The sequence below is a fragment of the Pituophis catenifer genome, unplaced genomic scaffold, assembly GCF_029215685.1.
Source record: "Pituophis catenifer annectens isolate HBS135680 unplaced genomic scaffold, rPitCat1.0.hap2 SCAF_8, whole genome shotgun sequence".
Lineage (NCBI taxonomy): Eukaryota > Metazoa > Chordata > Lepidosauria > Squamata > Colubridae > Pituophis > Pituophis catenifer.
The window spans coordinates 13,421,772-13,435,259 of record NW_027256888.1 but is presented as its reverse complement, the minus strand read 5'-3'; the positions used below and the strand labels follow the sequence as shown (position 1 = coordinate 13,435,259).

The window sequence follows — 13,488 nt, the reverse complement described above, 5'->3', positions numbered from 1 at the left end:
TGTTAATTACTTGCATCTAATGAAGATGAAGTTGTTTGATAAATTGCCATATAGAGTGCAGACCATCTAGGAAGAATCAGGTTGGAGAAGACTGTATTTATGGAGCTTTTTTTGGAAGAAGACCATTTTAACTCAGTTCTCATTTCAAATTTAATTCCATTGTTAGATAGTAACAACGTATTAAGATTATTGTGATCAATTGGTTAAGAGTGAAAAAAAATCACTTAACTCTTATTTTTATTTTTTCAGAATATATTGACTGAATTGTACTGAAGACACAGGCTGCAATGGTGACATAAACTGCTAAAATTGAACTGGAATAAATTCTGAAACTCAATGCAGTCAAAACTGGAAAGCATCTTGGCTTGACTTACAACATGACTTTTATTGTGAAACTTCATAGACATTTTCAACGAACAGTAATATTACTAGCTACGTTTTGTATGGTGAGCATTGTTATTTCAGCATATTATTTATACAATGGCTACAAGCAAGAAAATGAAGCTTCTGAACTTTCTTCGGAGGTTGAATGTGGAGATCTTCCAGTGCTGCTATCTCCATGGAAGAAAATTAAGACCAGGGAACCACTAAGGACTGACCCTGTCGTGCTTGTATTTGTGGAAAGTCAGTACTCTGTACTTGGTCAAGATATAGTCATGATATTAGAATCCAGCAGGTTCCAATATCACATAGAGATTGCTTCTGGGAAAGGTGACCTTCCTGTACTGATAGATAAAAATAAAGGCAAGTATCTTCTAATAATATATGAAAATATTTCTAAATATGTGAATATGGATTCCTGGAATCGGGGCCTTCTAGATAAATACTGTGGGGAATTCAGTGTAGGGATGATTGGGTTTCAAAAAAGCAATGATAATACTTTGCAGACTTTTAAGTTAAGAGGTGTTCCTTTCCAGATTCATGGCAATGTAGGTATAAAAGACTGTTGCATCAATCCTCATTCTTCTTTGCTCCATCTAACAAAACCATCCAAGCTTGATAAAGGGCCTTTGCCTGGAAGCGACTGGACAGTTTTCCATATAAATCATTCAGCTTACCAACCTGTTGTATTTGCAAAAGTAAGAGTACCTGAAAACCTTCCTCCGGCTGCTATTAAAAATGTTCTACACGCAACAGTTATTCATGACTTGGGTCTTCATGATGGAATTCAGCGTGTTCTTTTTGGTAACAATTTGAACTTCTGGCTGCACAAACTCATCTTTATAGATGCTGTCTCATTTTTGACTGGAAAGAGACTTCCGTTGTCCCTGGATAGATACATACTTGTAGATATTGATGACATCTTTGTTGGAAAAGAGGAAACAAGAATGAAAGCCAATGATGTTCAGGTATGGTATGCCAGAAGGTCTCCTATGATATGGTGGTGATGTCCAAATATTTATTTTTTTTTAATGCAAAACTCCTATAGTTAAATAAAGTTTTATTTACATAGAAAGTCAACTCCTTTGTGTTCAATATATTCATTTGAAATAAAATCAGTATTTTAATTAAGCCATTGTTTGTTTTTACAACGGTTAAATCTTTTAATTTAGTAGAGCTAAAGCCATAGCATTTTGGCTGGCCTTTGTGGGAACCTGGCTATTATAGGCTATTTTTTTTTTTATTTGATTTATATGCCCCCCTTCTCCGGAGACTCAGGGCAGCTTACAGTGCGTTAAGCAGTAGCCTTCATACTTTTGTATATTTTATACAAAGTCAGCTTTTTGCCCCCACAAACTGGGTCCTCAATTTACCTACCTTAGAAAGGATGGAAGGCTGAGTCAACCTTGAGCCTGGCAAGATTCGAACTTACTTTAATTGCAGACAGCTGGTGTTAAATTACAGTGCTTTTAGTCCGCAGAGCTATCCAGGCTCTGTTATATTCTTGCTGAATATAAATTATATTAGCTATTATATTAGCAAGAATGATTAATCTTGCTGCTATTTTTTTCTATTGGTGAGATGTTGTGATATTAATATCTGTATATTAAATTTTATGTTGTTATGATATACTGGATTTTTTAAAAACACTCTTATAATGTACAGAAGATAAAATTATAGAGCAGTAGATTCCATGGGTTGTTTTCCATTTTGTGTAGTTAAGAGTTCTATGTGCAATGAAAACATATATGACTGCCAATAAAATGGGCTGGTGGATCATATTTGCATAATTTCTGCCCTCTCTAAGGTTGATGATACAATTTATAGCATACCATTGAAGAGAGGTTTGAAGTATGCTCAAGCTTTTTCAGTAACACAGATTTGATGATAATCACTCCTAATGTTTCTGAGATCTGTGAGTATAGCAACCAGGCTGAAGGCACCACATTTTATTTTCTTAAGCTGTAGATTACATGGCAAATGGAATACTTTAGAGCAGAGGAGGAAAATTTATTCTTTAAGTTTAATTAAACTATTAAGTTTAATTATTGGAAAAACAAAAGTTTGTACATGACAAATTAACGGATTTATTTTAATCCCACCTTTATGATTTTTACAAATAGCTCAAGGTGGCAAACATATCCAGCATACCTTCCTCCTCTTATTTTCTCCATAACCCTGTGAGGTGAGGTGAGCTTTGAGTGACTGACCCAAGGTCAGACTTTCATGCCTAAAGTGGGACTAGAACTCTTAATCTCCTAGTTTCTAGTCTGGTGCCTTAACCACTAGACCAGGGGTCTGCAACCTTAAACACTCAAAAGAGCCATTTGGACCCGTTTCCCACAGAAAAGAAAACACCGGGAGCCACAGAAACCCTTCCCATGCCTGACTATTTCTTGAGCGGCCACAAAACTAGCATATGTAATTGAATTAAATGTTCTGTTTTCTTCTGAAACTTTTCTTTTCTTGGATTTATCCATGGTTGGCCTACTGGGGATTGAAAAACTCAACAAATTGTGTATCACACATTGGCACTTGTGATGCATATTTTGAGTGACAGGGAGCCACAGCAGAGTGGTGAAAGAGCCACATGGGGCTCCAGAGCTGCAGGTTGCTGACCCCTGCACTAGACCGAACTGGCTCCAGAAGAGTATGTGCAAAATATTTTTTCGTGGAAAGTTATAAATTAAACAAGATAAGGCATTGCAATACTCTAAGTAAGGAGGACATATTTATTTCTTCATTACAGCAGATATTTTAAGTTATTTGCTACAAACATCCTGCATTTTCTGTTCTCAGTTCTGGTTCTTGCTTGCACTAAATTCAGATGTGGTCCTCAGAAAAGTTGCTTTTTATTTTTTGGGGTTTTTACTTGCTTTCCCTATGAAAAGCTTCCATATTCTGAAATTTATTAATATTCTGCAAAGGGCAAACTTACCTAAAAGAACCTATCGCTATAGACAAGTTAGTCTTGGCTGGTAGAGTTATGGTTCAAACTACCTGGATAATACTAAGTTTGTAAGACTTTTTGAAAATCAACAAATCTCTTCACTTTCCAAGAACTATTCTGGATGGCTCAGAAACTACAGTACATGGATTTTCTCTGTAATAATTATCCTCAATAAGCTAACAATTGGTTTAGCACAGCTTTTCAGCTTCCTCCTCTCCTTCCAATTCATGCAGACAGATGAAATATTAATATGCCGTATGTTGTGTTTCAGTTAAAATCTGGATTTATGTGAGTAGGTGTAACCTTTAAAGAAAGTTATTTTTCTGCACTTTAGTTCTCTTGTTTCATTAAGAAAAAAATCAATCATGAAACAGATGGCTAGGGAATAACCTATAAATTTTCAGTTTAATCTAAAATCAATCTGGGATTTATCACTTTAATTATTGGGTTTGATGCATCAGAAATTGAGAATAGAAGATTAAGGGTATGAAATTAAAACATAACTCTTGATATTCCTTAGCTTAATTACTGAATTTTTAAAATTTGCAATTAGTAGTCAAAAGACCTGATTATGAAACAGTATAGCAGTCAATTACAAACTATAATTTGTGATAAATTTGAAATAGCATTTTAATGCTTAATATTTATTTAGTAGTTAATCTGGCCACCCAACTTGCAAAAAAAAAATTGTGACTGAATAGTATTCTTTTAATATTAATAGCAGTATTTGAAACTCTCATAGAAGTGTTTTCCACAAGGCACATTTTCATACAAATTACAGTATTTTTGCCTTTTTTAAAGTTCTTCAGTTTACAGATCCTTAGCCCTTCCAATCTATATTTTCTCATGTAGAATTCAATACAAAGAGTAGAGATGATTCATCCAGCCCCTTTTTTACTCAATCTATATTATTAGAAAACATTTAGTTGCCCTTGGCTGCACTATACCTTCAATATAATGCTCTACCTGCAGCATTATCAAATTTCTAGTTGAAATGGAAATCTTAGCATATATATAAAAGTATTCCATGAGTGCAGTACATTTCTTGTGTGGACTTGTTTTTCAATTATATTACCTGAGGGACTTGTGAGAAGACAGTGGCTGATAGCCATTTATACATTAAATTCTATGCAGAGCCATAGTGACTGAACAAGGCTCAGGTAGCTACAATTTTCATTCTTCAATATTCACTTTCAACTAGAAGTCCTTAATAAAGTAGATTAAAACCAGTGGAAAAATTTCCATTTTGCTACATGGCCTGAGTCTGATATGAAAAACATTTAAGGATCAGTGACTACCAGAACCTGAGTGTGCATTTAAACAATTCATATTGAAAGAAACATGGATAGAAAACTGGCTTCCAATTTTGAACATGACATGAGAAATAGCAGTTTCTTTTCTTTTATTAAAAATTAATTCAATTGTTTAAATGCAAGCCCAAATTCTGCCAGTGAAAGTTGCTGACTATTAAATGACAATTTATTTTATTCATAAAAAATAAATACAGAAATTTATTAAGATATAACAATCTTTAAAATGCTAGAGTCTGCACATTGTATAAATTTTCATGATGTCACTCATTGACCGAAAAGAATGAAAATTGTTAATTAAAGCAAACTTTGATTACCTTTAAACTTATTTTATTTTATTATTTTTATTAGTCATATTTCTATGCCGCCCACTCTACGAGGACTCTGGGTGGCTTACACCAAAGACAGTATGCCAAATAGCATATTGCCCCCTAACAATCTGGGTCCTCATTTTATCCACCTCGGAAGGATGGAAGGCTGAGTCAACCTTGAGCCGGTGAGATTTGATCCACTGATCTGCTGAACTAGCAGTCAGCTGAAGTAGCTGCAGTACTGCACTCTAACCACTGCGCCACCTCGGTTTTTTTTTTAATTAATTAAGATGGAATTGTGATTTTATATCTGAACAAACAACATGTTCCCCAGTTTATACAAAACAGAAAAATAAAATTGTTATAAAATAACAGATTTTATTTTTTCTTTCATGATGTAACTTCTTCCAACAAGTGCCATGCATGGCATTAAAGTGCTCATCTGAATAGCATTGAGCTATGTTGGAATCAATCAATATACCATCATCTGCACCAGGCCAATACCTATAGATTTGAATCTGAAACGATGCATAACCATAGTTAATTCCTTGGTTTATTATATAAATCGTAATGGCTTGGTTTCACACAATATGCGGAAGCCACTATGATGTAGTTCATATCTCAATCACTAAGCCAAAATCAAATAAACCACATTACTATTTTATAAACTAAATCATACTGTTTGTGACCCCATTTCCACTGCAAACTTAGTTATAAAATAACCAATTCATTTAAAACTAGTATTGGAAACCAGAAAGGTATAAAAGTTGGGGACAGAATTTGACAAAAGTGTGCTGGCTTTCAAGAATTTTCAAAAAATCGAGGATGAAATTCTGACTTTAAGGTCATTTTTGAACATTACTGTAGAAAGAAGTTCAGGAACTCTTATTTTACACCATGGAATGTTGAAAAAGTAGAACAGGGAAAATATTTTTAAAGATAATGTGTTCTTTTAGAGATGTTAGCAATGTCAGGTGCAATTAATCTTTATTACTATGAACATGGAAGAAGTTGTCCTTGGTAGCACAATGGCACTGAGTAAGTGAAGCAATGTTGTGCAAATTATCTGGACTTTAAAGGAATATTTGTACACTATATGAATACTATATGAATTATTAGATACTGCATTTCGTTCTACCTGTATATCAGAAGTCGGACATGAAAATAGTCTGTAACGGGGAAGGCTGTGCATATTGAATCTCTTTTCATTTCTCCCTATACCGTGTTTCCCCGAAAATAAGACCCTGTCTTATATTTTTTGAACCCTGAAATAAGCGCTTGGCCTTATTGCCATGCGCTCAAAAGCCCGATTGGGCTTATTATCAGGGGATGTCTTATTTAGGGGAAAACAGGATAGGTCAGTTCATGAAAAATGAGTGACTGTTAATTATGATCTCTTAGTGGCAGAAACAGCATCCATTTAAATGTAAAGTTGCTAAGGAATACTATTGGGAAGTTGTTATTTCACTCATGTCCGTCTTAGAAGTCTCATATATACATCTGGTTGGCCACTATGGGAACAATAGAATGATGATTTGATCCAGCATGAATCTTCTTACATTTTTAGCAAATCAATATGTTGATACATATTATATGGTCATGTGCTAAGAACAGTTAATGTTCTTACTGTAGTTACAGGTATGTGTTAGGGCAGGAGTCCTCAGACTTGACAGCTTTAAGACTTGTGGATTTCAACTCCCAGAATTTTCCAGCCAGCTATGCTGTCAATCTTAAAGCTGTTAAGTTTGAAGACCTCTGTGTTAGGGGAAATACCCTCCACCCACCCACTCCCCAAATTGTTTACACAAACTCCATTAATGAAATGTTAAAGTAAAATAGTCAATGGTGAATTAGCTACCACTTCTAATTTTAGCACTCTGGAAATAAGGATTTGGATTTTGGATACTATTAACCAGAGAGCTGTGAAGTCTGAATGTATTAAAGGAACTAAGGATACCTAAATCAGAATCAGTACATATACTCAGAATGTCTAATATTAAGAACTCCAAATTCTTGAGTAATAGAAAAATCAAAAACCAAAGAGTAGCTCTGTCTCACTTTTGCTCGGATTTTGAATTTAGATTTCCTGGCAATTACGGTACTATATTCTAATAATTTGTAAACGAAAGAATGAATTCAGATCTATATTTTACAGTAGCAGTTTATCTAATTGATCATGTTTTGTTTTGTTTTAGAAATTAGGATTGTTCATAGATTCGTGGGTTTCTATGAAAAGAAAATGCAATCAAAGTTATCAATATATTTATTTATTTATTTATTGGTTCGATTTATATGCCACCCTTCTCCGGAGATTCAGGGCGGCTTACAATGCGTTAAGCAATAGTCTTCATACTTTTATATATACCTGCTTAGTAGGGCTTTCGCCCCCAACCCCCTAAACAGTGTTCTATTTTTATACAAAGTCAGCTTATTGCCCCCACAAACCGGGTCCTCATTTTACCTACCACGAAAGGATGGAAGGCTGAGTCAACCTTGAGCCTGGTGAGATTTAAACTTGCAGTAATTGCAGGCAGCTGGGGTTACTTAACAATGCTTTAGTCTGCTACGCCACCAAGGCTCTTTATAACTCTTATAACTTTGCATTGATAATAAGATATATATTCAGAATTTACCATTGTTTGTGATTCTATTAAGATCACCATGAACATGAGAAGACTATGGTGGTGGAGCTATTTTTCCTATTTGGAAAATGCAGGAATATTAAATATAAATATTAAATGAATTAAAGTGGCGGCAAAACCAAAATGATGTGAAAACTACACCGTTTAACTCCCTACCACACTCAGGAGAAAACACACTGGAGACTGGAGAGAGAATCCATGTCTCTTTAAATTAATCTAATTCTTATTCCTATTAGCACAGTATGCAACCCACCTAGTGGGAAACTGCATATCCCTTGTTCTTTTTCATGATGTACTGTAAGAATTACTCATAATTCTTTTTTGATCCCTGACAGGCATAATCAGATTTGTTAATGAGTTCACATTTTACAGCCTGGCACTTTAATTGGACTCTGAAATTTGTCTACCTAGAGCAACTCTAAGGTCAAGAATGTAGTATCTAAGAAAATTGAAATGATATCCCATTGGGATTTTTTAATTATCCTCGGTTTTTAATGTTTAAGGTGCCCATTGTCTTACTTAGCAAGTTTCAGTTTGGTAAGATCAACTGTTGAAGGTCATATGAAGGTCAGGCTGGCATATAACCTGTGTAAATGGACATGTAAATCCCAAAACTGGATTATTAGAATAAATAAGAGACATCTGTGTTGTTTGAGAGGCAAAGTACTTTTAGCTTCTATAACTGATCTGTCCAGAAGCTCCTAAACGAGGCATGTCTAACCTGTGACGTGAAGACCACATGAGCTAATAATGCAACCCCACAAGGTCATAAACTTTTAATATGTGATTCATATACATTAACTAGATTGTATATTTTATATGTAGCCCAAAACGATTCTTCTTCATTCAGTGCAGCCCAGACAAGCCATAAAATTGGAGACCGAGGCCCTAAACACTTACCTCAGTGAAAAGCAACACTATTGAAAGCCAGAGTTAGTTCACTCTCATATATATATATATTGTTAGATAGACAGACAGACATAGAGATATAGAGCAATATGCTGACTCTAAACCGCTTAGAGGGCTGTAAAGCATTATGAAGCGGTATATTATTATTTTATATACTTTATTCATTAAACATGAAACTCAGTCAACTGAACATTCAAAAATGCATCACAAATACCATTGACTGGTGCTAATGGTTGATATGGGTTGCTGCCAGCGTCCTAGGCATCAACCAAGTATTTTCTTAAAATATATGATGTTCCGAGTAGCGCAGTTTTTTGCAGTTCCGCTGGTGTTATTGCAGGAAGCTGCAATTTGTTGATATATCTTATAAAATTCTTGGACATGGTACCAAGTGCCCCGATGACAATGGGTATCACTGTTACATGTTTCATCCATAATCGTGTAGTTTCAATGGCCAGGTCGCAATATTTTGTGATTTTTCCAGTTCTTTTTCTTCGATCCTGGCATCTTCTGGTACCGCAATGTCAATAAATTGTATGTTTTGGTTTTCGATATCTGGCATGTTGTGTTCCAAATGATGATCCGTCTGTATTCAAAAATCCCACAAGATCTTTACCTTCTCATTTTCTATAACTTTTTCCACTTTATGTTCCCATGACTTTTTATTTTTTATTATTATTATTACTATTACTATTATTATTATTATATCTCTTTTATTCATTAAACATGAAACTCGGTCAACTGAACATTTAAAAATGTGTCACAAATATACAGTTGACTGGTTCTAACGGTCAGCATCCTAGGTATCAACCAAGTATCTTCTTAAAATATGGTTTTTTAAAAAAATTTGATTTATATGCCACCCTTCTCCGGAGACTCAGGGCGGCTTACAATGTGCTCAGCAATAGCCTTCATCCTTTTGTATATTTATACAAAGTCAGCTTATTGCCCCCACAACTGGGTCCTCAATTTACCTACCTTAGAAAGGATGGAAGGCTGAGTCAACCTTGAGCCTTGGCGAGATTCGAACCTGCAGTAATTGCAGGCAGCTGGTCTTAATAACCAGCTTAATAACAGGGTGCCTTAGACCACTGTATTACCAAGGATGTTCCAAGTAGCGCAGTTTTTTGCAGTTCCGCTGGTGTTATTGCAGGAAGCTGCAATTTCTTGATGTATTATTATTATTATTATTATTATTATTATTATTATTATTATTATTATTATTATTACTACTACTACTACTACTATTACTATTGGTTAATCTTTAGTGAGATTCCCAGCCTTTGAGGCTGGTTAATAGCTCAGCAGCTCGAGTCCTAACCAAGGACCTAGGAACTGTTAAGGTATCGTCGGAGGATGTAAGCTGTTCCGAGTAAGGTGGATTTTTGTAGAGTCAAAATGTTCAAGTCTGGCAAATTTAGAATTTCTAAATAGCGGGGTAGCCCTTTGGGTATTGCCCCAAGGGCTCCAATTACAATCGGGACAACACACAATTTCTTTTTCCACAGTCGCTCAACTTCAATTTGCAAGTCCCGGTACTTTGTGATTTTTTCTTGCTGCTTATTTTTACTATTACTATTGTTATTATTATTTTACCATAGTAGAATATTGAGGTTACATGGAGTGAACATGTATTTACACAAAGTGAACATGTATTTACTGAAAATGTTGGCCTTGTATGTATAGAAAAAGAACTACTTACTACAAATTGAATTAGCTAAATGAAATGCCTTTTGTTTCACTCCCACCAACAGTGGGACTCTTTAAGGACCCTAAAAAGTTGATATGGCCAGCTTATTTTTTTTCCAAATTATAAAAATAAAAATCAGCTACGTCAGGAAGCAAAAGTGCACCAAATGAGCTATACATGAGTCCAGTAGTGTTCCAGTGGTATTTACTTTACTTGATTTAACTGCAACGCATTCCTTATTGTTAGAATTTCGCTGAACAATTATATTGGGAATGATATCAGTGGTGGGTTTCAAAATTTTTTACTACCGGTTCTGTGGGTGTGGTTTGGTGGGCGTGGCAGGGGAAGGATACTGTAAAATCTCCATTCTCACCCCACTCCAGGGGAAGGATACTGTAAATTCTCCATTCCCTCCCCAATCCAGGGGAAGGTTACTGCAAAATCCTCATTTCCTCCTGATCAGCTGGGACTCGGGAGGCAGAGAATAGATGGGAACAGGGCCAATCAGAATTTTTACTACCAGTTCTCTGAACTACTCAAAATTTCTGCTACCGGTTCTCCAGAACTGGTCAGAACCTGCTGAAACCCACCTCTGGATGATATGTACCGTGATGACAGAATATATAGCAATTTTCTTTTACCCTTTGGAATTAAAAATAAAAGCTATCCATGTAAGAGAAACGTATTTGTACTCTTTAATTTAGAATTTAGAAATTCAGAATAAGGTACAGAATTACGGATATGCATCAGTGGATCTACCAGAAAAATCCTGTTTGAACTACCTTAGTTAAGGGCATGGTAAAAAAATAAAAAATAAACACTGTGTGTAACAGTTGCCAACTTTAATGTTGAGACTGTGTAGCCTCAGGGCTCTAGCACTACACAGCTAGAGCAAGCTGTGATCACTAATGGACCAAATGTGTCAGTCACTATGAATCAGATTCCATACTGAAATCTCTGATTCAGCAGTGCTTTCAGTTCTGGAGAACTTGGAATAAAACGGTTTGTCTTTTTTCTTCCTGCTGGCAATTTCCTGGTAATTATTGTATTCTAATAATTAACTCATAAAACTGCAGTGCTAAACAACTAGCACACTCTTTTTACCTGACTTACAATACAGAAATGCATCTTCTTCACAGAACCTTTTATTTTAAAATTAGCGTGTACTATCAAATAGTCTTGGCTCCTGGTATTTATCTGGATTACCCTAACCCTAACCCTAACCCAGTCTTCCAGTTTTTAGTCTGGTGCTTTAACCATCACACCAAACTGGCTATCATTTATTTTATTTGGATGCAGATTAAAACATATATGCACACCAGTATTCATGTATGAGTTTCAATTCCTTTCTTCTCATTTTCTATTTTCCCAGTCTGAATGCCCCCTCCCCAAATATGAGAGCACAAATTCCAGAATTCTTAATGGCAATGCTGGCTGAAAACTGCATAAGGTAAAGGTAACACATATGTTACCACATATGTGCTAGTCGTTCCCGACTCTAGGGGACGGTGGTCATCTCCGTTTCAAAGCCGAAGAGCCAGCACTGTCCGAAGACGTCTCTGTGGTCATGTGGCTGGCATGACTAAATGCCAAAGGTGCACGGAACGCTTTTACCTTCCCACCAAAGGTGGTCCCTATTTTTCTACTTGCATTTTTTACATGCTTTCGAACTGCTAGGTTGGCAGAAGCTGGGACAAGTAATGGGAGCTCACCCCGTTAGACTGCGCTAGGGATTCGAACTGCTGAACTGCCGACCTTTTGATTGACAAGCATCTTAGCCTAAACTCCCAGTCGCCCAGTTTTTAGTCTGGTGCTTTAATCATCACACCAAACTGGCTCTCATTTGTTTTATTTGGATACGGATTAAAACATATATGCACATCAGTATTCAAGTATGAGTTTCAATTCCTTTTTTCTCATTTTCTGCTTTCCCAGTCTGAATGCCCCCCTCCCCAAATATGAAAGCTTAGGTTCCAGAATTCTTAATGGCAATGCTGGCTGAAAACTGCATAGCATTCATCTAACAGGGGAAGCTGTTTTAGGTATATGGTTTGTAGTACTGATTAGCTAAATGCAGCAACACTAGCCATTCATTGATGATATCAAGAAAGAAATGCCTAAGAAAACCTAGGAATAACTTTTCTTTCTGCAATTCAGCAATCGCCACAGGGGATCATTGTGTCAGGGCGCTGATTAATCCCATTCTGCCTTTGGGATAATCGCACCTTGATTACGAGGGGTGGATCGAGACCTTTCCTTGCCAGCATACTTTAAGAAAAGAAACCCGAAGATATATCTTCTAAGAAAACTCATTTATTTGTTATAAAGAAAATAAAACATCTAACTGTCTAAAAAAATTAATTGTTACATTTTTGAAAAAGTTCGTGCCGGCTACTTCTCAGCAGCTGGACCTTTCGTGGCAAGAGAAGAAAGAAAGAAGTATGAGAAGGAATGTGGGTGGAGAGACATGCGCAGTTTAGCTTACTGATAAGGATTCTTGGCAAGCTACGGAAAGTCTGATAGTCCAGAAATGAGAGCTCAGCTGGTAAATAAAAAAACACAGTGACACATTGAAGGTTTACTGTATGTTTATTTAATAAATATTCATAAAATGACACAATCTTAAAAGAAAAATAACTTTGATTTTCAAAACAATGCTTATAGCAAAACCCGTTCTATTCTAAGCGTTTCTTTTTAATTCAGGAGAACCTTTCTAGTAATTTCTGCTGATTTATATTTAGAATGCATTTTTTGGCTGCTGAGTAGAAATCAGCTGGGGCAATTATGTGTTTACTGGTAGACCGCTCACTAGTTTCCGTTAGCTTCTTTCAGCACTACAGGGATGATTCTTGAAGATTGCTTTTATAAGACAATAAGCAATACGTTTTTTTAAAAAAATTGTAACGCCAATGCATGTTTATTCCCTTTGAAGGGTTGAAAAATGTGCATGTTCTTTCAATCTCAGTATATGTATGTGTGCGCACTGTATTTGGGTTGGCTGTGTCTCTCTGGAGATAGAAAAAAATTCATTTTCTTTTTAGCTCTCTTTCTAAAATAATTTTCTCAAAAAAGAAAAAATAAACCTTTGGAATCTCTACATCAAATAGGGATAGAAGTAAGTTGGCAACTGCAACTTAGAAGCAAAACAGTTATCCACTGCAAAGCAGTTTTCCATATCAAACTTTCGTATGCTTTGCTTTGTAAACATGTGAAAACCCTGTTCACTAGGGCTGTACAAAACATTCCAAAGAACTGTCAGTTCCAGGGTGTTAAACCCAATGATAAATTATCGTAT

At 35.7% G+C, this 13,488-nt stretch overlaps 1 protein-coding gene across 2 annotated transcripts in view; it reads left to right on the top strand.

Annotated features, from left to right (window-relative positions):
- The first annotated feature begins 377 nt into the window (after positions 1-377).
- The window catches only part of LOC139320769 (bifunctional heparan sulfate N-deacetylase/N-sulfotransferase 3), a 90,683-nt gene continuing 77,572 nt past the window's right edge, over positions 378-13,488 (top strand). For both annotated transcript variants that reach the window (XM_070949213.1, XM_070949212.1), the window contains exon 1: positions 378-1,349. In XM_070949213.1, the coding sequence (XP_070805314.1) occupies positions 378-1,349 (972 nt within the window). The remainder of the gene's footprint in view (positions 1,350-13,488) is intronic.